Source organism: Onychostoma macrolepis, chromosome 02, assembly GCF_012432095.1.
Source record: "Onychostoma macrolepis isolate SWU-2019 chromosome 02, ASM1243209v1, whole genome shotgun sequence".
In the NCBI taxonomy this organism is placed as follows: Eukaryota; Metazoa; Chordata; class Actinopteri; order Cypriniformes; family Cyprinidae; genus Onychostoma; species Onychostoma macrolepis.
In genome coordinates, this window is record NC_081156.1 from 8,202,897 (window position 1) to 8,229,568 (window position 26,672).

At 35.9% G+C, this 26,672-nt stretch overlaps 1 protein-coding gene across 4 annotated transcripts in view; it reads left to right on the forward strand.

The window, feature by feature from the left end:
• Nucleotides 1–26,672, forward strand: part of LOC131527206 (zinc finger protein 521) — a 114,962-nt gene that overhangs the window by 14,522 nt on the left and 73,768 nt on the right. For all 4 annotated transcript variants that reach the window (XM_058756142.1, XM_058756125.1, XM_058756133.1 and 1 more), the window contains exon 2: nucleotides 13,415–13,576. In XM_058756142.1, coding sequence (XP_058612125.1) covers nucleotides 13,415–13,576 — 162 coding nt within the window. The remainder of the gene's footprint in view (nucleotides 1–13,414; nucleotides 13,577–26,672) is intronic.

Below are 26,672 nucleotides of genomic sequence, written 5' to 3' on the forward strand. Positions count from 1 at the left end.
TTTCATTCACAGTATATACTTATTGTGTACATGCATGCTTCTGTGCTGCTATTACCTGCCTGCAAGTGCATTAACTTATGTAACTAACTACATCTGTAAACAATTTCTGTAATTGCATCTATAATAACACTGCTGACCCTACTGCTACCTCTTTTAAACCTACCCATACCACTAAACTGACCCGTATCCAACTTCTATAACAGCTGAAGTGTTGCAAAACAACACAAACACAATGAGTAAGTTGTATCAAACATTTTGACATTTTATGTTTTTACATTGCATTAGCTTTCTTTTAGTTCTTTTTTGTAGACATAATTAATTTGTTTGCATAAAGTACACATTGTAATTTATGAGGGAATCAGGTAATAAACTTGAATTAGATAAACTGTATAAATAATATTATGATGAATGTAGTTTGCTTTAATTGAGTTCCGTTTGTTATTAAGTCTCTTATGTAGTGCCAGTAGGTGGAAAATAGGAGGACAAAGCTTTTGAATAGATATTAATGTAACAATGCAACATTTAACAGTTTCCTATTTGAAGCAATTTTATGCATTTGGCACTTTTATTTAAAGCAACTTTGCACTTAAGGTTTACATCTTACTAGTTTATACTGTTCATTCCTGGGTAATTTTTTAACCCATTATGTTGTGTAACTGGTGCCAGGCTCTGCTGTTTGAGCTGTAAAGAATTCATTAAAGCTCATTAGATTAAACCTCACACAGACTTTCTTACCTGCGCTGCTCATACAGATAAAGCTCTACTGACTCTACTGACTTCTACTGACTCAGTGGACGGAGTGATGTGTGTGATGGAGTGTCATGTGTCAGCCTGTAAAAGTGTCAGAGGTCAGCGAGGGTGTGTGAAATCCTGTCCTCTGTCATGGAGACACAAGCTAGTTTAAATACATATGAGCCGTGTGTTTGGATCTCAGGGAAGATATTTTTTTTTTTCTTTTTTACAAAAGTTTATTTTAATATATAATGCGCTGGACAAAGGTGACAGTGTTATTGCTTAAGGGAATAAATGTCCACAGGCCAAAGACATACATCATCCGCTCATATGCAAACACTTTCTCCTCTCACGCTGACATTTACTCAGAGCTGCCCGTCTGCATCACACACACGTGCACACACACACACACACACACACACACACACACACACACTCACTCTTTGGCTATGGTTTGCAGTGTTTGCTGTGCCACATTCCTCTCTGTCTCTGAGACAGAGCTCCTGATGGACGTAAATGAGACTGCCTTTATTCATGTTTATTAGTTGGATGCTTTTTGAGGTGCATTTTACAGAAATGTTCATAAAGCAGTAAAAAACAGCTCTGTGATGTTTCACATGCACATATTTTGACTGTAGATTATTGCTCAATAGTTTACTCACTGATAAAGGGACTTATTTTTTAATCTTTTCAGAAATGTTTGAACATTTTAAGTGATCGGCTGCAGTATGCATTATTATATACATTATACGTGCACTGTATACATTATATTTAAACTGTGCATGATTACGTTTGTCATGATTTAGCAATATATCGTTTTCTTTTTTGATGGTGCATCACATATTTAGTAAATTGTGAATGTACTGTTTGCATAGTTGTATTGTTTGTAGGTTTATTTACTGTTCCCTGTTGAATAATAAACAGTTAATAGTATTGTATGCATTTAAGTTAACAAACATAGAGAATGATCATAGATGTACTGTAGGTTCATGTTAGTAGTCCGTGAAGAAAAAATGAAATTTTTTAATTTATTTTTTTATTTGTATTTGATGTTATAAATTGTGATGGTTATCATTGGAGAATATTAAAAGCCATTAAGCAGAGCAGTCATTAGTTTAGTGCAGTTTAAATTCTATACAATTTAAGAATATTATCACATTTTACTTCATAAATAATTGCTGTCCTTGAGGTTAAATGAGGATCATTATATTATTTTAGTACTTTTTTCACATGTACTGACTTCATATGCAGTCTGGCTTTTACCCTCATGAGGATCTCGTTCATATAGTTGTGTTCTGGCACTGTGATTGTGTCCTTTGTCCTCTGAAAACCCCATCACACTCTTCACATCTGTGACGTCAAGTCTGAGGAGTTTTACGTCAGAGAGTAGCTCTAGCTCTGGTAAATCCAATACATTTGAGAAGGATGCTGATGAATGTCTTTTGAAATTTCTGATTTTCCAGAAAGGGAATGTTTGGAGCAAAAAGCTTCATGTGTCTATATATTTTTTTAAGAACAGTAATTTCTGATTTTATTTCCTTTATCAAAAGTATTCATCCACAGTCTATAAAGTTCTTATAGACTGATCAGTATTTTTGTTCTCTCTAATAATGTGTTCAACAATATAGTAAAAATTCACATGCACAAATAAAAAATGTCATTGTATCTGTCCTAATATCATAATAAAGAAAAGAAAACCTTATTAAAAGAAAGAAAACCTAAGTAATTCAGAATCATATTGTATTATTATTTCTTAGAAAAAAATCACAGTTGCTTCACTGCTAATTAATATTTGTATAAAAGTTTTGTTCAGTCAATCTACAGTTGCCCTGACGAGATATAATTTAATAATTCATTACAGCTTATTAAAATGCATGTATGAGTGTGTATTTATACATATAAAAATACACAGTACACACATATTATGTAAACACAAATTTTTATTTTGGATGTGATTAATCATGATTAATCGATTTGACAGCACTAAAATAAATAAATAAAAAGATACAAAATAATGATGAATACAATAAACTACTGCAGAAAATGTATTGAACAATAACATTCACTGTATATAAGCAACTTGGAATGCAACAACAAGTGAAATACAAACAATATGTCCATAAGTGAACAGAGACTGGAGTATTATTTAAAAATGCATTGTTGCACAAATGAACCATTACTTAATGTTTGTACTTATTGTTGTCATCCCTAAATTCACTTAAATATAGGTAGATTAAATCCTGGCTAGTGTTAGTAATACAGTAGCTAGTCTCCTGATGGATGGTCGCTTGAGGAGTCATGCAGATATGCTCTGTGCCACAACATTTCTGCCATGCTGTCGGTAGTTCACACATATAACCTAGTTTGTTTGCATAAATGAATATGTATGTGTTTTTTGAATACTGTATGTTACTTTAATAAATCACAATGCATTTTTTTGTGTGTTTTAAATAGGTTATTGACCAACACAAATGATTCATGATGTAAAAGTCAAGATAGATGCAGTTAAATTGTCAGGATGTTAAATGGATTGTACTTGCTAGATTATGAAAGACACTTAAAGGGATAGTTAACCCAAAAATGAAAAATCTGTCATCATTTACTCAAGTCATTCCAAACCTGTAATATTGAAGATATTTTGAAAAATGTGGATAACCAAACATTCATTGGTTCCCTTTGACCTTCATGGAAAGAAAAAAAATAAAATAATAATAATAAAATAAATACTGTGGAAGTCAATGGGGACCAGAAACGGTCAGCAACATTATTTAAAATATCTTCTTCTGTGTTCAGCAGAAGAAAGAAACTCATACCGGAATTTTCATTTTTGGGTGAACTATCCCTTTAATATTTAAAGATCTGGGATGCAAAGGTAGTTATTTTAGTTTACAATAGGGGTGAGCCAAAGAGCACAATTATAATTTATCCAGCTCTCCAGTCTGTCAGTTATAAGCCCTAGAGTATGAAATATACTGCCAGACTCTTCAGTATACTCTAGGAAGACTGTCTGGCATACAGTTGCTTTTGAATCACATCTGCTAAATGGCAAGTAACTCAGTCAAATGATGATTTTGCAGTTTTGGATTATTTTGGCGGAAGTTTACTGTATCTTTGTGCTTGAGCAGAAAGTCTGTCTTTGTACAACTATTGGCCTTTCAGCTTAATTGTGTCAGATGGAGGACTTCTTTTTAAAGGTGCTTTTCAAAGCAGCGTTGTGCGCTGTCAGTCAGTGCCAGAGACCAGCGGGGAGGTCTCGTCAGGCGTCCCTTTCCTCTGTGCCAGGAAATGAAAGTGCAGATAGTGGAGGTATAATGGAGACCGCAGGGGTAGAGCTGAAGTCTTCTCCCAGAAAGCCTCATTTCTCATGAAGCAGGTGGGAGTCTTTGTTCTCCTTGCGCTTCAAAAATCCATTTAGTTCTCCACACCTGGCATACAGGAGGAACATTTCCTTTTTAATGGGTAGAGAATGAGTCTCTAATGAAGTGACAGACACATTTTGCAGCGCAAAGTCTGTTTGAGGAACACTGGTACCTGTAAAAATCGCTTTATTGGCATATAACGTTGTTTTATGTTTGTAGGCTGAATGTGGGTTATTTGTATGCTACATGTTGGCTGGAAAGTTGCCATTTGTACATTACATAAAAAAATTTACGATAATTTTTAGAAATCACATTAACCAAAGCAACCGTAATCACCATATCCACTAAGGAAGCACCATTAGGGGATTGCATCCTCAAATTTGTGGTCAACAAAAATGGATTTTCAATTGGTCATTCTTAAACAATTGTTCCCATTCTTAAATTGTAACCGCCTTGCAAAATACTTGCTTAAAGTTGTTAAGCTTAAATCACAACATTATTTCAACCACAGAGGAATTTGTAAAAGTTTAAGAAAATGAGTATATATTTCAATCATGACAATTCTCTGAATGTTTTAGCATGTTAATTCAGTGTTCAGTGTCATGTTAAGACAGTGTATTTGGTCATGGTGGATTAGATCTGCTACACTGCTGCTGCTATTGTGCTACAATATTGTGCTGGATGAATAGGCATATATAAATCCTGTAGAAGATCTAGACAGGTGGTGCTGGGGGAGGTGGAGGGTTACAGTGAACATTTAAATGTTGAGCAAGCTAATCTCATTGGCTGCAGAATAAGCAGAGGCCAATCAGCTTGCACCATGTAGTAAATTATGTGATTGCCAGCTCATTGCATGTAAAGGACAGACCTGCACCATCTAGAGTTTTATGACTTAGCTAGATACATACTATGGAATGTTCTGATATCTCTATAGTGGATAATCATGAGATATAATTAATTTTGGGTATATCCAACAGACAACCTTTGGTCTCATTAATATGTTCCAGAGCAAATAGTTTTGGCTGAAGGCAAAGTTAAGTTTCATAACTTTAAATTTGTATATAACTGTAATGCTATATGAGAGCTCTGCCTTTGTACTTTTGACTGAATTGTTTGCTGGTGTTTATTTGTAATTGTACAAACTTCTTATAATGGGTATTATTGTTCATTATAACTATTGTTCAAGAAATAATATTTTATATGAATAATTGTATTATTTATTAATAGTATTTGGTGTAGAAATGGTCTGTGTTTTAGTGATGGTGATTTTTGTTCCACCATTAGATGGCGACAAGAGACTGTTTTTAAGAGTGAGTCAGCAATAAAGACTTTTATATTGAAAGAGACTGAAATAGGGTTGTAAACAAGGAAGTTATTTTTTTCTTTCAATGACCGCCAACAGCTGCACTGACCAGCACCGTCATCAGAAATCACCCTTAACAGATGAAAGGATATTACGACAAAGATATCACTTTCCATTCAAACTAATGTTTTATTGTGAATATGAGATTGAGCTGAAGAATGAATGCTGTATCAGATGCAGGTAATCACACTTGCTCAGTCAATCTCTCTCTCATAATACACTACTACACATAATACACTGCTTTTAATACAGTACTACAAGCTTTTAATGAAGCAACTTAACGTTCCTTCGTTACTAGTTCTAAAGTGCCGTTTTCGAATTAGTAACGAAGGCTTGGTCTCAGCTGTTTAACTGTCAAACTGAGATTTGAATCCGTGGTGTAAGGAAGTAGTTCTGCACAGAAGAGGAGGGTTTTTTTGTTGTTTGTTTGTTTATTTGCACACATATATGTGTATACAATTTTAGTTAGAGTGAGAGTGGGTCTTTCTGCTGTGGGCTTTAAAGGACATCAGCTAATGGTAAAATTCTCTTTCTCAGTGACAGTAGAAGACAATGTGTCAGAAGAGCAACAGAGCCACGGGCAATCTGCTGGTTTAACCGGTTCTGTTCTTTCAGCAGTGAAAGCTCTGTGCATTTGTAAAAGCTATGTGGTGCATGATTTACATACAGATTGAGGTTTAAAACATCTAAATCAGCTGATGCAAAGGTAAATGTTGTTTCAAACTGTCAGAGAATTTCCATAGACACTTCAAAGCAATATAAGGAAACTGTGTGGTTCCGCTGGGGCCAGATATTCAGTACCACGATCGTTGGTAAAAATAAAAAATCCATTTTAAAATCTGAGTTACATCATTATAAAAGTAACTAATTACCAGGGAAAGTAACTATTGCATTACTTTAAAAAAAAAAAAGTTCAAATGTGTCAAATAACTTGGGTGCCTCCAATATTAAATTAATGAAATGGACACTAAATATAATAACTTATTATTATAAAACATTACACTAATCTATTTTAATATTTCTGTGGAACAATGTGAGAGACACAATATATATATCAATATATTATTGTAAATATTTTCAACCAATTACATATATAAAGCTTATATTTGTAAAATGGCACAGTTTTTTTTTTTTTAAATATCTGACACTTAGCATCAGTCAGTCAAGCATTATAATCTGATATTATGATAATTTAGCATTATATGATGATAGAACTTTAGTAATTAGAAAAAAATTATTAGATACAAGCTGAAGAATTCCAAAGGAACTCCGTTATTTTGACAGGAAAATACAACAAAGGATATCGTTTACATGTAGCGCGTCAATTCTGCACGTTATGAAAGACTATCTCGCTTTGTATCTTTCTTAGCGCGTGAGAGACAAAGCGACGGCGAGCCATGCGACTTCACACTAGAATTTACGGTACGTCAAATACAGCTCCACTGTGCGTCCACTGAAAAATAAAATGATAATAATATTATAATAAATTATAGTAACGCCGCATTTTATTGTCAGTAACGGTAACAGCGTTGTAACGGGGAAACAGTAATTCGTTTGATTACTTGTTACTGAAAAAAATAACGCCGCTAGTAATGCCGTTTATTTATAACGCCATTATTCCCATCACTGACCTTTACACACAAATACTAAACAGATTCAAATGCAGTTTCTTGAGCATGGAATGAATTCATTCATTCCTCAAAGATATTATTTTCAACAGAATGCATTACTAGAATGCATGTGTTCTTTATTGAGTTGTCTCTGTACCAAAATGTCAGTAATTGTACCAATAACAATGAGCATGTTTACATGTACACCAGTAAGCTGATAACTCACAAATATCAGCTTATTAAAATAACCAGTTTTCCCCGTTTACATGCACATCAGTAACCCGACAATACTAGTAAGCTGCGTTTACATGACTTAATTGATAAATCAGGTTATTTCCCTTTAGTGACATCAAAATATAATAATTTGCGTATCTGACTCCGAGTATTCCATACATTGTCAGTTGTGATGTTAAATGAAGCTTGCAACATGTCAGCGGGAAACTTACAGCTCATATATTATCCTCTCATGCAGTTATAAATGCAGCATTTTGACTAAACCACTTTCTGCTGCACGAGATGAGAACACATTTTTATCATTTTCTGAGTCATGAAAGAGTCTGCTTATGGGATATATTTCCCTCTTTCTTTGCTGCAAAATGTTTGCTCCATCTAGTTGCGCTTAAATCTGCACTAACGATGCCGATAATTGGCTTCAGAAAGTGATGTAAACATGCTCAGTGAAATTTCATGATACCAATGAATTCAGGAAAACGTCATTTAATTCATTGAACTTTTTAACTATTTTCAATTTTATATTTTGATGCAAATTATTCATTATCAATAAGTGAAAACAATGGCATGTAAACTTCAAGTAGTTTTCAATTAAGTATGCAAGTAATTAAAAATGTATTAAACAAACGAATTTGAAGCAATACACCAGAAACCGTGAAGGTTCTCAATGCACTTAAGTCATAATTCTATGACTTACTATAACTAAAGTTATCCAGACAAAAACAGTGAGTGTGTTTCATTCATTAGCTGTGTTTGATTATTATTAATGACATATCTGAGAGCAGCAGGTCTGTTAGTCTGCATTTGCACTGCAAGAGCCTGTTGAAGCTTGCATCCATGTGTTTTTTTTCCAGCTAATATTGACCTTTTCAGTTGAAGAAAAGTAAAAAGAATGTGAGACTAAAGCTATCAGCAGCAGTTGTTAAACGTATTAGCATCATACTGAATTTTAATGTAATTAATTTAGCTAGCACTTATAAGATTCCAGCACTTTTACAAATGTGTCCCAGAGATCATCTTCACTTTTCAGAGATCCATTATGTGTTCATGTTATACCTTAATGTTTCCCTGCTCATTTCTGTGTGCCATGAAAGTCAACCCAGATGGATAATGTATATATCTGATTTGCACGTGGCAGTGCAGCTCTTTGTGCTGTTATATGGACGTGTAGGAGTGGATGTGAGCTGTGGTGGTTCAGTAGATGAATGCCTCCTGTCATGCATGTGGCGTTCAGCGGCGGTGAGCAGTAATCAGGTCATGAGTGAGTCCAGCGGATCTGCTGCTTCATTTGTCTCATGTAAAGGTCAGCTCTCATGTGTGTTTATTTTAAAGCTCATATGGATGATGGTACCTGTGAGCCTGTCAGCTGTTAGCACAACAGCGGCGCTGGTGTGAAGACATAAATACAGTACAACGGATGATGAAAGCATCTGATATTTCAGGCCAGCAATGGTCAAACTGTAATATTTCATGTTTGAGAGTTGTTTCTTTCAGATCTAAAAGATGTTAGAAAACAGGACTTAAAGATGCAGTTCTACCCATGCTTTTACCTTTTGCAGAATATGTTAACCATTTTAACAAAATAAGAGGGATCATAAAAATTGCATGCTATTTTTATTTAGTACTGTTCTGAATACGCTGTTACCCATAACAGACATCTAGTCCACAATGCAAAATAATGACTAAATTTACACAAATTTCCAAACGTTTCAAAAGTTTACACCCCCGACTCTTAATGCATTGTGCTGCCATTGTTATGATCCCTCTTATTTTGTTAAAATTATTAATATCTTGCAAATTCTGCAAGGGGTATGTAAACTTATGAAGCTGAAAGTGTTAAGAAAAAGATAAATTTACAGAAAATAAAAAAAATTTGGGATTAAGCTATTAGAAATGGTGATCAGTTATGTTTTTGATTGGAATAAAATCCAATTTTTCAGATCAAGTAGAAGTTTTTTTTTTTAAGGTATAGCTTCTAATTACATCTTTAACAGCGTAATTAGATTACTGTACTAATTACTCTCTCTAAAAAGTGTTGTATTGTATTAATTACTTACTTTCTAGATCCCACATCAACCTCCACTAGTTGAACAATACAAGGATAGACATGAAACTGATCTTTTATTTATTTTAAATAAATAAAATAAATTATTCTTGAAGTATTTAAAGGGAGAGAAAAAAATCATGCATTAAAACATATATTTTAACATTAGATGTCAAATTTTGATCTTACAGTAAATCCACTATTGTTTTATATGGAATTGTTCTATAGTCTTTACAGGCAATTAAATTATGCTGTTCTTCACATACAAGAGTTTTCATTCATGTTTACTTCCAGTGCATTATACTTCATGTCATCCATTTACCCTTAAACGGCAATACATGTGATCAAGTCTCACAGAGCGATGGATGTCATTCACGTCATTTTTGAAACTTATTTAAAAAGTGTGAGAAGTAATTTCCTCATCCTAACAGCACGAGCAGCATTGGGAGAAAAAGACCTCCGCTGCTGCAGCAGATGTTACTGAGCTGACCGAGGCAGAATGCAGAAGTGTACAGAGAGTTTGCTGATAATGTGCAGTAAGCAACAGTGTATGAGTGAATTGTCTCTAAAGTAATGCTGCTGTTCTGGGATCAGGGTCTTCAGCTGTATTCTGCCTGTGCCTCATTATAACCACACACATCTCTCACCATCTCTCTCTCTTATAAAACTTGCCTTTATTTTTTTACTGCTCTGGTTTGTGTTGTACTTTGGAAGAGAATATGAGTCCAGGGGTGAATTAGACTGAGTGAGCGTGTATGTGTGCGTGTGTGTGTGTGTGTGTGTGTGTGTGAGAGAGAGACATGGCCGATTAGAGAAAGAAGATCGATATACAGAATGAACTTGCTGCTGGAGGAATTAGATAAAGGAGGGGAAAGAGAAATCACTTATTCATGGCATTTGCTGTATTGATAAAGCAGCACACACTTTTCAAGCTCTGCTCACTACACAGCCTGTTTCCTTGGAATATATATTTGCATTTTATATTTTCTTTAAAAGGTAGAGTTTGCTTCCGGTTTTGGGTCATGGTCACCCTGTTATGGTTTATTATGTGATAATGACTGACCGCACATTACCTCTTGTTTATTAGACTCTGTGACAGTAGAATAAATGACATTACCAGTGACACTCGACAGAAGTGTGTCTTTAAAGATCTCCTTGTCAGCAGGACAGGACAGTGTGAGATCTGTGTACGTTAGTCTTGTTGGAGACAGAGTTTGTTACATGAAAAGCAATGCAGGTTTCAGAGTGTGACTTTATGCTATAAAAGGAGAACCAAGGAGATTGTCTAAATGCTTGTGTTTTAGCGAGTTCAGTAATGTTCACTGCACTGCTTTGTGCGGTGGCTCGTGTGTATTCCAGGAGAGCGGTCAAATCCTCAAACGTCCCGTTATTGATCTGTCTCACTGCAGTGCACATCAATGACAGCGTCTCTAGAGGATTCTTGCAGAAGGATTGTTAAAGTTCAAACCTTACAGCTGGTAGGTTGAAAATAATCTTAAAATAATAGCTTGGTGCAGGTCATCTTTCGATGAGTTTGTTCACAGCTTGCTTATGCTTGACTTGTTATTCACCTAAATAAACCGTTATGTATGTAGTATAAACTTTAACTGCAACATCCATCATGCAACGTGACTGCATGGGTATTCATGAGTATTTTATGTAAAATGCGGTTCTGCCACATTTACTTACATTTGCACTACAGACACTACAACTTACAGTATTGACTTCTAAAACGAATTAACAACTTTACAGACATACAAATGTTTACAAATCCTTAATTATTCTATGAAAGTTTAATTCATGGAATTAATCAGTTGATTCTATTGTATTTATGATCAAACACAGTCAGCTCATTTATTTAATTTGATATAACATTTCATTCTGCTCTGTGTGACTTCTGCTGTCAACTCGTTTTAAAGGATTATGTAATTTTATTCAAGGCTATATCAAATATCATTTCATCAGACTGTGGTGAAATAGTAGAAGGAAGCAGGAAACCTAGAATCATTTTTCTGAGTGCCAGTGAACCAATTTGCCAAGAAGACGTGACGAGATGTGTGCAGAAATAGTTGGATTTTCTCTTGCTGGAGAGTATTTGAGTTGTATTAGTTGCCATGCGAGAGAATAAATAGAAAATTAAACACCATCTATCAAGAAGCTGAATCACACCACATGTTACTGAAAAGCTATTGCTATTGTTGTGCTTTGAGACAGTGAGCCATTAGATAGATCCTTGAGGAACAGATTCTTAGAGCCCTGATGGAAAGAGTGAACCAATAGTTGAAGAGGCCATTGAGTCTGATGAAGATTCAATTGCTTTAACTCCTTGATGCATTTATTTTAGTATCAAAAGGGTCCATATTACTGGCTTAAGAGTATATACTATTACTCTAAGGGCTGTTCACACAGAACACATTTTTCCATTCTAATGCGCTACTTTTCCATTGTTTTTCTATGTAAGTGTGCTAGACGGACATGTATGACCATTGTACACGCATCTCGTGTCTTTTGCGCCACGTTTTTGAAACACTGTGTCAAGAATTTCAACTTTTTTCTTGTAATTGTTTCTGGCTGGGAGAAGAGCCTTCTTTAAGGGTGCTTGTCCTTGCGGGACACTCTCCTCGATGAAAGGTGGTTTTCTACCAATATGGAAGTATAAGATGAGATTTGGCACAGTATTAGCACTTGTCTGTATCTTGTTCAGAGAGACCTTGATATAAGATAATGAGTACAAAACTAATAAATTCAACATGCTGTTAGTGCCCCGCCAAATCTGGTTGGCAGCTTTTTACAGGCTGATTGTAGACTGTACTGTTTGTGTGCATCAGATTCCTACATGCTGGTCAAGTTTTCTAAAATGGACAGTTCTCTTGCAAAATAAAATCCATCAATAGAGACTGGAATGGTCAGTGGTTCCTCCAGTGACTTGAAATATGTATATTGAAGTTTCTTGAGCACAATAATAATATTGAGCAGGGGGATATTCCCATTGTGGTCCTGATCACCTCCTCTGGTTTATTTTGTGATAATGACCAACAGTACATTAGGACTGTGTGATAATGGTAAAAAGGGTTCATCGTGATTATTTTGCTCAAAAATATAAAAATAAAATATAAAGTATAAATATAAAATATAATATTAAATATAAAGATTATTTTTTCAGGATTATTGACATTATTTATTTTTTATTTTTGCATTTTCATGCAAGCACAAATCCAGAGAACATCGACTTGCATGGTTTGCTCCCAGATTTAGTTACAGCAAACAGTGCAAACAACCGAGAAAGAAAACAGACTGGCTGTATTACACTTTTATTTTTGTGCAGAATATCGCAACAGAGATCGCTGAACTCCAACATACATGTTTGCCGGTGTTTTCAGCTCATCAGTGCTTTTGCACATGGTTGCCAGGTTGGGAAGATTACTTGGCCAGAAAATGTATGAATTTTAAAAGCTCTGATTGGGGGATTTAATCTCCTGACATCTGGCAACCGCAGCCATGAAGGCTTGTGGAGGCTTGTTACCAATGCAAGTTGGTGCAAATGCCAAATTAAAATGAAACATTTCAGGATAAAAAACCAGTTGGCAAATATCACAGACGATTATGCTTAATAAATGGAGAGAAGCAGAAATCGTGACTATGGTTAAAATACGACTCATCATGCAGCCCTATAGTACATTATCCCGTATGTGATCTACCATTCCTGAACAGCATTGACGTTTGAGACGAACAGCCACTCAAACACATGGAGCTTTTCTTTCTCCTCTTCCTTAATACATTATCAAATGCATTGCAACAAGAATGCATTGTTGTTTTCAAAGGCCAATCCGTGACAATTTGTCTGCAACAGTGCCTGGTAGATACAATTACCTTCAGTTGCCTCGTCATACTGAACAAAATCAATGTTTTTTGCTAATAAAAAGAAATGCAAGAGCAGTCAATACAATTATTGCTTGAGCAAAAATTATCTCTGGAAATGTTGTTTTAATACGTCTGCTTGTCTACTGGGATAATGTGAGAATAGATCTTAAACTATTGATGATCATCTCTCGTCCTGCTGCGCTTGGTCCCTCAGATCCAGACGCTGCTGCTGCAGAGATTGAGTCAAAGGATGAAGGGAAAGGCCATCTGAGGAGCCACATCTGTCCTGAGGAGGAGGAAGAGGAGGAGGAAGAGCAGGTGTTTGAGCCCCTGAACACTCTCACCCCACACAAGAGTCATCAGTGTCACCTCACAGGTAAATAATGACCATGCCATTTAGATGCTTCTTTAAATTACACACACAACATTGCATTATGCATGAGTCAAACAGACAACAGAGAGCTTTTAAACTGTGCAAAAGAAAAAAAATAATTGCACAAGCTGCTTTCCAAAAGGAGGAAACTTTGCGGGATTCGTGAATCCAGGACAAAAACTGAAAAATAATCCTAAACCAGTGGAGGAAAAAAAATCAACATTTACATAAAGTGACAACATTTTCCCTCTTAAATTGGTTTCCATTGACATTTTTGAACTTTTATGAAGGCGAATTTTCTAACCTTATGAAATGTATGCAATTAGAATAATAAAATACTGTAGGACTGATTTCAATGAAATGAAATCAGTATCAACAAAATCCATCTTTGCACTGCAGAAGTGGCACAGAAGCTGCATCTGAAGTGGATTTAGATGTATTTACACAGATTGTTTACGCAGCTCAGAGATGCCATGAATGCATTTACACGGCAGTTACATTTGCTTATGAGATTAATGTTTTAAATATAAGATGTACTAAATATAGAACTATAAAATTATATTTAAATATGAAAGTAAATCCAGCAGTAGGTGGTGACTGGCCTTAATGGGTGTGTCACTCATTCACTATCTCAACCAATTCATTCAGGAATGAAGCAAGCGACTTGTTGATTTCTGAACCACATACTAGCATACTACTAATACTACTATTTCTGCCATAAAAATATGCTAAAAATAGTAAGAGTAGTGTACAAATATGCAGTTTCGACTTTAGCAATTATGAATGGCTTACTGAATCACTGACTCACCCGATTCGTTCATAAATGCTGAATCATTCAGCAACAAAACACCACTGTGTTGATCAGGAGATGCAATGCTTGGCAAAATGGTGAAAAACTGTCCATATTGACAATATTGTATCAAAAATATACTTGAACTTAAACATAATATTAACATTTATTTATTTATTACTACATACCATTGCATGAAGTATAAAATAGTGATCTTAAAAAGAAGGCAAATGAGCATTTTGATCAAGTTTGTGCCGATAGACAATTTCAAAACTGAAAATGATTATGTTGAGTTTCTTTATATTATTATATTGAAATTGTATTATTATATTGAGTGTTTTTTTCATCTGCTGAACATAAAAGACAATATTTTGAAGAGTGTGGGTAACCAAACAGTTGACGGTAGACATTGACTCTCATACTATTTTTTTTCCAGAATATAGAAGTCAATGACTAACGTCAGCTGTTTGGTTACCAACATTCTTCAAATTTCTTCTTTGTGTCTTTAACACGATGTAGATGATGCTCAGATCTGACTCATGTTTAGATGCAGCACATGTTGCTTCATTATCATTTGCATCCCTTATATTTATTGCAGTTTGTTGCTTTGATATAAACTTATATGCAAACATTTTTGATTTGGTCCCTTGGTTGGAGATTGGACTTTTGTAATTCAGTACTTGTGTGTAATTGATTTGGTTGGATTTGATCAGCGACTCCCTCTGCTGACTTCTGCCATCAGAGCAGCCCCTCATTAAAAACCCCCATTTCTCTGACAAATAAGTCTTAATTGTTCAGTACTTGAGACGGTGGTTTAAATGAGCTCCCTGTGGAGGCCAAAAAGAAGAATGTAATAGTCATTTGGGAGCGGTGCATATCTGAAGAAGAGCAGAGAAGTGTGCAGGTGAAAGCAGGTTTAGAAGTAGCTCAACGTGAATGATTAAATTAGTTGCTTCTTCAAATGAGTCTGATATTAAAGCTGTGCTGCGATGAGGAGCTTGCGTTCCCTCTTTCCAACATTTTCACAGATTCAATTCAGCAGAAAAAGCTTGAACACACTCATTCAGCTTCATTTTCTTCACAAATGACATGCTCAATAATTAGACTGATTTAGTCTTGCAAGTCTTAAGAGAACAAAACACAGTTACAGCTCGTGGTTCATTTTGAGTCACAAATCACTGAAAGTTGTAATTTACAGACAGTTCAGGAACCACAGATTCATCCGGTGACAGATTTGTTAGACAAAACCAACAGGGTTATTATAGTTAACTAAAACTAAAACTGAAAGAAAAACAAACAAACACACACACACAAAGAGAGAGAGTGAGAGAAACAAAACTTTTTATTTCAGCTAGTTGCCAAAGCAGCATTTCACATTTTCATTTAGTTTAACTTGATGTACTAAAACTAAAAATGAAATAAAAATTCATTAAAAAAAACTATGCAGTCGCAAGTATAGTCATATTATAAACATAAAAAACTACTTAAAATGACAAAATACATAATAAAATGACAAAAACTTAAAATTAAAATGTAAAAGATTAATAAAAGCTATAATAGTACCTCAGTGATATGAAAACCAATGACCTTTAAAATTTGCAATTAATTTGTAATTTGATTAAATCTTACATTAAATCTTCAATGTGGAAACAACATAAAGACGATATTTTAAATATTCGATATTTTAAATGTTTGTTCAATGGCATCTACTATAAATGAAGGCCAGTATCACTGATTCCAATACTGATACTCATATGTTTATATTTATATATATATATAGATATATATATAACATTTATTAATACTGTAATGTTGAATGATTGTGTGTATATGTATATATATATATATATATATATATATATATATATATACATACACACACACACACACACACACACACACACAGTCATTCAACATTAAAGTATTATTGAAATCCAGGCCTAAACTTGTGTTTGTGTGTCGTGTGTGTGTGTGTGTTGCCAGAACAGACAATGCAATAAAGACATGATGTCTTTGTAATATTTTGTTGTGCTCCTTATATCAGGTAGAATATATTTGATATATTTCCTGACCAGTGCTACAGGGAACCCCGACTAAGGGTGTGTGAAACAAATTTCCGATTTTCATTAGAGAATGAGACACAAAGACAGAGGCAGTAAGAGACGTCACGTGTCGCCTCGATCAATGGCTGCCGTCGTCTCGGCCCGGACCAGAGGAGCTTTAACACCTCTCTGTGCACTTAAGCCATGACCACTGCATTGCGTTATGGGAATGGGCCGATGGATCCACCCGTGTCCCTGATGTGATTGGACTATTGATCGTGCTAATGCAGAACTGCAGAGAGAGAGAGAGAGAGATGGCTATAGGAATGTGTCCCGCAGGACTTGCTGTCTTCCACAGGAATGGGAAAGTAAGAACGCCTGCACCCTCCAGTATTCCTCATCCTGACCTTAACCTGACGGGCTGCGAACGCTGGTGAGGGGCTGAAGCGCTGCATCCCTGGGGTGGATGGTAGGAACGCTCCCCAGAGGGGCTGGGATAGGAATGATTACCCCTGAAAGCTCTCAGCGTCGGTGGGGTTCTGGCTCCGGCCCGGCTGAGGATTGAGTTTCTGCGGCTGGTTTCAGCATCCTGTCGCTTCAGCCGCTGCTGTCCTCAGGGAGGCTGGAAATGCAACAGCTGTCCATCTCCACATAAACGCTCAGCGATACAGCTCCTCAAGGTCACCAGCACAGGCTTTTAACAGATACTTTCTGTGGAATTGTAAACTGTTGTGAGGCACGTTTCCCTGCTCGTATATTTAAAACATAATCTCCTTTTTAGGTTTGTTGCTCATTATTAAGGGTAGGTTGCACCAGTGAGGATTAAAGGAATAGTTCACCCACAAGTGAAAATATACTGAAAATGTCCTCATCCTCAAGCCATCCAAGATGTAGATGAGTTTGTTTCTTCATCAGATTTGGAGAAATGTGTCATTCCATGCTCAGCAATGGATGCTCTGCAGTGAATGGGTGCCGTCAGAATGAGAGTCCAAACAGCTGATAAAAACATCACAATAATCCACACCACTCCAGTGCACCAGTTAACATCTTGAGAAGACACAAACTGTTTGTAAGAAAAAAATCCGAGTAGTAAGATGATTTTAATTTCAAACCATTGCTTCCGGTTATAATGTCTAAGTCTATAATTCAAAATAATTCTTCCTGCAGTGAAAAAGTAATCTTGTCTGAATCAGGTGAGAAATCTGCACAGATCAAGCACTGTTTACAAGTGAAAACAGTCCTAAATAGCTCTAAAAAATATATATATGTGGGTGGATTTTGATGTGAAGGACACCAGGGCATGGTCTTTTTCACTGGAGAAAGCATTATTATGTATCATGGACTTTAAAATGTCTTAATGATGGATTTGTTTCTGACAAACACACAGCTTTTGTCTTCACAAGATGTTAACTGATGGACTGGAGTGGTGTGTATTATTGTGATGTTTTTATCAGCTGTTTGGACTCTCATTCTGACGGCACCCATTCACTGCAGAGCCTCCATTGCTGAGCAAGTGATGTAATGCTACATTTCTCCAAAACTGTTCCCATGAACAAACAAACTCCTCTTGGATAGCCGAGGTACATTTTGAGTATGTGTTTATTTTTGGGTGAACTGTTTCCAAGGTTAACTAAAAATCATAGTTTATCTAACAATTCTTACATTTGAAATTTTAAATGAAACATTGTTCAAGTCATTCAAATAAACAGCCTTATCAGCAGGCAAATTTCACTGAACTCCTCCCAGTATCTTTTGAGAGTGAAATAAAATGAATCTAATACAGAACACCTGAGTAAGGTTTGGGAAACTGTTTAAATGTGTAATGGATCTGATGAACCCACAGGCTGAGGATCCATTTGCGAGAGCTTTATTGATAAAAGTTAATGCAGTGTATGAAATACACAAATCAAAGTGCAGACACACTTATGAAATATTACTCCAGTAAAAGTGTAAGTACTCCTGTCTACTTTTAAGTGTATTGAAGGTACCAATCTTAAAGTGCTATAGTTTAGTTTGTTTCAATTTCATATTCTCCATTCTAGTGCTTGAGTGCATGTTTAAGAAGAGAGGAGACTAATGTGACTGGCACACAGAGAGCTTAAATATACATTATGAGACATGTACACATTAAATATGCATGATTGCAATTGAAAATGAGCAAATATTTCAATTTGTTAGCAACATTCATATTCTATCAAAAGATTTCACTACCAAATCAATTAAAGTGTGCATGTATATGTGATGACAACATACTTTATAAAAAGTGTTAACATTTGTAAAATGTTCAAATCAATTAAAACAGGCTAGTTGATTTATGTACTTTAAAACTGCTACAGCAGCAGAGAAGATGCACTTTTTTTTTTTTGAATTTTTTTTAACATTTATTTACAGTTGTGCACAAAGTACACTGTACAGATGTGGACACACAATCATAGTAAATTCAAAGTATGTTAGCTACTTTTAGAAGGTGCATATAATATGCCAGAATTTCTCTGTGCAATTACCCATATTTAATAACTTATTCAGAATTTTATTTTGCACACTTTTTTTCAGTGTAGTTTGAACTTCTAGACTTCCAGATTTGTCTGAATACAGATATCAATATGTTTATCATTACAACAGATACAGATATTGTCTTTGCTGCACACCACATTTCAGGTATCGAATAAGTTCAGTTCATAAATTAATCATTCAGTATGATTTGCGAGCAGGTTCAACTGGTTCAGCTTTCCACTCTTGGCACTGGGTTTAGCATGTGATGACAATCTATTTTGGAATTTAGAGGTTTATGGAGTCACCCCAGCTTTAGGCCATCAGTGTGTGTGAAGTATTCTGCAATGACAAAAATTGCTTAATGGGAAGGTAAAGTCTATAAAGTCTGGAAAAAAATGTCCAACCACAGTTCATAACACAACACATAATTTCTGGCATGACAGGTTGAAGGATCTCCGGCTTCTGCTAGTGTTTATCAGTGTTACAAATTAATGAACTTCTCATCAGTTTAACAATTCAGAAATATTGGAGTTATCTTGCGTTTGACAGTGTTGTTCTGAGTGTGTATCTGAATGTGTGCCGCAGTCTGAGTGTGTTCAGTGCCGCCCATGTTAAAGCCAAAGTGTCATTAGATATTCAAAGCAGCTCCAGTCTCAGGAGACATATCTATTCCTCTTCCTCACTCTCTCTCTTCCCGTCTCCTGAGCATCCTATCCTGCTCCATTTAAACTATTCATTGAGCTTTGTCTACCAGCCATAGCTCATCTCTGTAGAAACGCAAATATAGAAAAACAGGTGAGTTATTTTTCTATCTGTCTTTCTGGACTTGAGCCAATTGCCAAAGAAGTTTCCACTTTGCATCCTATAGAGTGCATTAGTGCTGCCCACTTCTTCAGTGGCGCTTGTTCCGGAAGTAGTTTTCCCATTAGTTTTTCCCATATGGATCTTAAAAGAACTTTCATTTTGAAGCAAAAAAGTAAATGAAATTCAGACACAAAGTCAAAGGTACAGTACAAGACTGACAATTCCATAACACATCAACAAACGTGAACTGAATTAAAAATGATGGAGAAATATAAACATATTATTTTAAAATCATTGGTTGTATCTTGTGTTTGAAAGACTCGATTATGTCTTTTGCGGCGCTTCATTGGAATGGAATCTCTTTTAGTGCACTGCGACTCTCTGATTGGTGGAATGTTCTGCACAGCATCATGGGTAATGTAGTTTTTCACTACAAATTCCGCTACAAATACATATGCTAATCAATGCAAATTGGTGGGCTCAACAAAAGCATATACAATCAATTAAAAACTGGCCTGCCTTTAAAAGTTTATCAGTTATTGTTAAAAACTATTTCCCTATTGAGAAAATAAATGTAAAGAGTTTTTACTTCTGAAACCTGAGTGTTGCACTCTTTTGGCAGCAACTTTATCAAATGTGAAAACAAATATATCATTAAATAGAATAATTGAATAAAAATCACTTTCAAACTTGATAGCATCACAATCAGTTAAATTTATTGACGCCTTGGATATTAGCAGACAGGTGAGCTTTATTGAACAGACATTACAATAATTGAACAAAAACTACAACTGCACTTGTGCAGTTTGGAGCAAAGGTTATTATAAGACACGGTGTTGATTTTCCAGATTTGTGATTGGCTGTTTTAGTTGTAAGGTGGGGTTTATTTAGAGAGCCACCATGTTGGGCATTTCAATTTCTCCCATTCAGTGTGAGACTAGCTGTCCGTCTGGTAACACTTTAGAATACTGTCCCGTCGTTAATAGTAACTACTATTGCCTTACAAGAAACTCTGATTAACGATTTAGTAAGTAATACCGCTCAGTTGAAACTGGTAGTTCACTAGATAATCAATAACTACTATATTTTTTATATATCCTGGAGAACTCCTAAGAACTACTGTATACAGGTTCATTATTAATGTGAATTATGCATAATGAATAATTAATTCTAAAATGAAGATCATGGTAACCCACTAGTAATAATTTAAGTCTTACCTAATCTAGCATAATGAATTACTAACCAGGATCAAACAACAATCTCAAAAGTTTACAATGACTTCAGTAATTACTAGGAGTTACCACGATCTTCACGTTAGAATACCTACCTACCTAACCTTTAGAAGGATGTAGTACCACTTGAATAATTACTATCCAATATTTCACAAAACCCTCAAAAGCTTACAATGATTTCAGTCATTATCATGTTATTCACTTTAGAATATTGATCCAAATAATTAATAATTCCTTCTGAAGAATTTGGTGATACTTGAGTCATTACTAGTTGGTTACCATGACCTTTACTCTAGAATGAATTATACATTATGTATTATTCATATTAATTATGAACCTTTATACAGTAGTTCTTAGTATAGAAGGATTTTCCTCACTATTTATGACAGGCTCATAACTCTTAAGACATGGGAAATACAATTGCAAATGGACTTTGCTTTTTCATTTGAAATGTGGCAGTCACTGTGCGTTCGCGAAAGCGAAAATGCAAACGGTAATGCAAGATTTGCAATTGCATTTGAATTATGTCACAATTTATGCACCCACATATGGAAAACACAATTGAAAATACAATTTGCAATTGCTTTTGAAAATAATCCAGAAAATCTTTCCATATCTTAGTAGTTCTTGGGGAGGTATGGAAAAATAATAGTTACTGATTAGCTAATAGTGAACTACCACATTCGACTAAGCACTGTTACTTACTAATTCATTAATCAGAGTTTCTTGTTAGTTACTAGTAGTTACTAGAGTGCTAATATTGCATTACTCATGTGTTCTTGTGTATTTATTCATTAATGATGGAACAGTATTCTAAAGTGTTACCGTCCGTCTCAACATGATACTGCCTCTGACTGATTGCAAGGCTTTCTTGCACTGAAAATTGATTAAGAGGCATGAATGATTGATAAATAAGAGCTTAAGTGTAGTCCAGTGGAATATAAGTGAGTTCATGCGAAATTGTTTGAGCAGATTTCAAGACAGAATGCTATGTTTTTTGTTTGTTTGTTTTCTGTTTGTTTTTGTGAGAGCGGAATAAATATAAAGGTCCAAGAACCTTCAACACAGACCAACCTGATCTCATGACGAAAAACATACCTGTGGAAACTTTTTGGCAAGACGTAAAATATGTACTGCTATGTATGTTTCGTGACATATTCGATGTGAAATTTCCACTGAGTGGCACTAAAAGAGTGTTCATTTTTTTCCACCACTGGAACAGATTAATGTACATATGGTATGTTTTATGTGGCGTTGGTTTTGTTGGTGTCTCCGCAGTTCTGACTTGAAATGTCCTTTGAGTGGTGCCATAACGTTTTAAAATAACATACAATCTGCACTACACCTAAACCTACCTGATAGTATGAACAAAAGTGAATGTGACGTAAAAACACAATTGCAAGCATGCTGTTTTAGCTTGTTTTTCGATCTCTCATCGAGCAAGCTTGTTAAGTCCCGAAAGCGAAACATATGGAGCTGTAATCATAGTTATCGAAAACGATTACAAGTGCTCGCTGTTTTACTGCCTCTAGTGTTCATTTCTGTTGGAAACTGCAGTGAGATGTACTTATGGTAAGTGTTTCACGTCTTGTGAAAAAGTTCCCGGAGGTACGTTTTCATCATGAGATCAGGTAGACAGACTGATCTTGCCAAAGAAGTTCTTGCGATATAGATAGCGCATTAAAATCACATAATGGAATTTTAATTGTAAATAACATTCTGAATTAAGTTAATTTCAAAGTACTGTATGTTCTACATTTGGTGAAGAGCTTACAGTACACCTTGAGTATTAATAAAATGTGTTCTATAGGTATGCATGTGTGTAGTATGATTACTAGTATATTTGTATATAGATATATATTTTTTAAAAACCCTGACTAAATGATCATCAGATCACAGTGTAGTGTTTAATAGTTTAGACGGTAAGATTGCAGATCTTAATTATTGGCACAAATTACCAGGCATGGCAATGTATTAAAAAAGAGAATGTAATAAAAGAAAGAAAGAAAGAAAGAAAGAAAGAAAGAAAAAATAAACTGTACTTTCATTGAAAACTTACACAGCTTAAGTTTGAAATCCTGCCACACCATTCCAAACTAATTGCTAACATATTTGGAGAGGGTATTTTTCAACATTTCTATACTTTTTCAAAATGCACTCCTATCTTGAAATGCAATCCAGCAGCCCTATTCTTAATCCAGAAACCTTCATGCATGTTTGCAAGTACACTGCCTGCACTCAACACATTTGTTGACTGGTTCCTCGTCCCAGATGTTTGTGCTGTCTCTGAGTTTGCTTGCACGGCTGGAAGCCATATTAAGTATTAAATGTTTATAAGTCTGTGTCTGGCCGAGACTGCGCTGGTTTGCTCTCTCTCCTTGTTTGGCACGCGACTGTAGACGTAGAAATCAAATGAATAACAGTTCCACTAGTCTGCATGTAATGTGGAAAAATCAAGGCTATGTATCATTTACACCACTTTATGCACTGTGAAATATAACACTTTGATTCAGCTGATCTAAGGTTAGCATGTAGCTAGCTAGCAGGAATTACATGGCAGCATAAGAAGAACAGCACATCCTTATTCTAGGATTATTTTGCAGTAATGTTTGTCTGATGGTGCATTCTTCCATACTTTAGTTTTAGGGACTATATCTTCTACTTCATGAATTTGCCTAATTGACTATAAAAATGTCCTTAATATTTGTATTGCATGGTAATAATTTATAAAAGGCACTTAAAACCATGCTATATTATAGTATATGCTGATGCACATAGTGCCTGATATTTCAGAGCAGACAGTAAAATGTGACAACTTTTTCCTACTTCATCAAACACTTACAAATTACTTGTTTATATAACCTCATGTTATCAGGTTAGTTTATTAATATTAATTAATATTTTTGAGTTAAAAAAAATATTATAATAAAAACTGTTTTAAACTATTTAAATGTCTCCACATGACACCAGAATTGCAGCTTGTTTCTTGACATTGAGTCTCAGTAATCATGGATAAAGTAACCCGAGGGAGGCACTGCACCGCTGTCATTTGAACCCAGAGATCTCCAGTAAACCTCTCACCTGAGGATGGCCAGAGTTCACTGACAGCACGACAGAAGATATTTTGAAGGATGTTGATAATCAATCGGTTGCTGCCATGGGTTTGAAAACTAGTGAGTTGTGGGGAGGGGTTAAGAATTGTGCTGTAACAACCCCACAACTCATCAAATACACTAAACACTTTAAAAGAGACAGACATGTTGATGTTTGTGAAATAAGTTTTCTCTTATTTGGAGGGATGAACATTGTTAAATTATACCATATTTATTGCATCAAAATTTGTTAATACTTTACTACAGATTAGAGGTAGATCATTTTATCAGTTGTTTTTTGTTAATGCAACAATACATATTACTGTTAGAGTTTTTGTTAATAACTATTACTATATAGACAATAACTTTCTCTAGTGCTCTTATAAATATTTTTAGCGTAACTTTGTGAAAATTTAACTACTATACTGAATGAAATGGTGTAGATTTCTTCATGGCTAGAGCTTTCATATTTCATTTCATTTTGTAACTTGCTTGTTCTACAGATCTGTGTACTAATGTTAAATGCTACTGTTTTTGGTAGCGTTGATAACTTTTCTGACAGATAATATCATGATGTTTTTTTGTGTTTGCCTTACCGAATGTGCTATCCTCTCAGCAATAACCTGTCCATGGGCTTTTTTTGATTACTGTCAGTTTAAGTGCCGCTGATGCAGTGTTGCCAGATATTGCTATAAAAACAAATAAAAACCTAAAAATAAACTGAAACTAGTTCAAATCTTTTATAAATAAGATAAAGATATTGCTAACCCTAAACTGCAACTTCCCACTTCATTAACTTTCAAAGTGTCAAATTAAGTATAAAAGACAAGTCCAAATAGCTGGATCTGGCAACATGCCGTACCCTCACACGCAACTCTCTCAAGCCTTGTTCACTCCGGCAGCGTCTCGCAGCAATCATTTTCATACCATGGGCGCTAAACATTCTTACAAACTGCCTAAACTGAATTATACATGCAGACACTCATATAACAGCAAATTAGTCATTCATGGAACAAATTTTATGTTTGAACATGAAAAAGTGAGGTCCGGACTTCAGTGAGGTGGTGACGACCATGGTTCCCGGAAGTCTATGGAAGTCAGTGGCTACCAGCAACTGATTGATTATCAGCATTCTTTGAAATATCTTCTTTTGAACTCAGCAGAAGAAAGAAACACATGCAGATTTGGAACAACCTAAAGATCTGAACAAACACAATCATTTTCCATCAAATTTGGTGCCTGGGCCCCACAGAAAACTGTCAATGGGTAGTAACCAGATCGTAAGAAAACAAAAAAAATCTTGACTGTACAAATTCATACAAATTAGCCACCAATTCAACAAAACACATTTGTGTTGGTATATTTCTCACTGGACTCTGGGGTAATGACTGATGCTGCAGATCTCCATTTGACAGAGAGTGATTGTGAAGTACACATTGGTTTAGATTTTAGATTATGGGTGTTTGAGTTTGATTTTAAGAATGGATTCATGTTTACCTAAGAAACAACTGGAAATCAGAGCAGTGAAATGTGAAACATTTCTTGACTCATGCACCATCTTGGACATATTTTTACTTCTTAAATGTCTATTTCCAGTATCTGTGTATCGCTGCTGTTGTGTCCCCATTTGTTAACACACATCAGTCTTATGCTCTCGTTTCTCCTGTTTTGTCTCCGCTCCCCTCTGGCCTGCTCAGTATTCTGCTCTTGTCCTGTGTTGAGTGATTTTGCTCAGACACGTCTAGCTCTAGGTAAAGGGTCCCCAGAGAGCGCGCTCTCAACCCCTGGGTCGCCACATCATGAATACATTATGATCCCCCCGTTTCCATTCGGTTGCCACGACAGCACTTTCTGAGCCAGCGGCCGATGGAGATGGCGTCAATACCGCCTCACTTCTGGTCCTCAATCAGACGGCAGACTCTATAGCTTTTCCATTGTCATTTTAACAGCGTTTGCATGCTGTGGGTCAATAAGGGAATGGTTGTACTTCTGTATCTCCGTTCCTACCTTCAAGAGGCCTGCTTTGTTTACAATCTGCTTTCCATTGTCTTTTTTTCGGCGTATGTATAAAACATGGCGCCTCAGGTAGAGGATGTTGTCCTGTAAATGGCCAGCGTGTGCACGCTCCGAACACTTCACTGAGCAATCTGTCAGCATGTCAGCAACACATGTTTTGTAAAAAGCTTCCAGTGGGAGCCAGGGGAAAAGATCGCTCCTGCCAGACCATAGAGGAAATGCTCCCCCCCCCCCGTCTCTCTCTCTCTCTCTCTCATTGTGGTGGGTTTTCTAATGCTCGTATGTTCAGCCCAGAGCCGTCTCTCTCCTCCTCCTCTGAACTTCAGAAATTTGAACTGCGAGACCCTTGGGGGACTTCCAGCTCTTTCCTTTTTCTTCTTTTTCTGCTACTTCTTCCTCCCTCGCTCGGATGAAATGGTGGAGATATATTGTAGCCGGTCCCCAAGCGGTCTTCTCTAATACCTGAGTTTCTATAGAAACTGGAAATTACCGGCAGGATCCTTCGGGGACTGTTTTATCCGCAGCAGGATGAGGGAGGCCAGAGCGGCGGGGAGGTGAACACGCGGCTGAAATGAAGGAACGGCTGAGTGACGGGGGCCGCGGGGCTTTGGCTCGTCTGTGGGTGGGGAG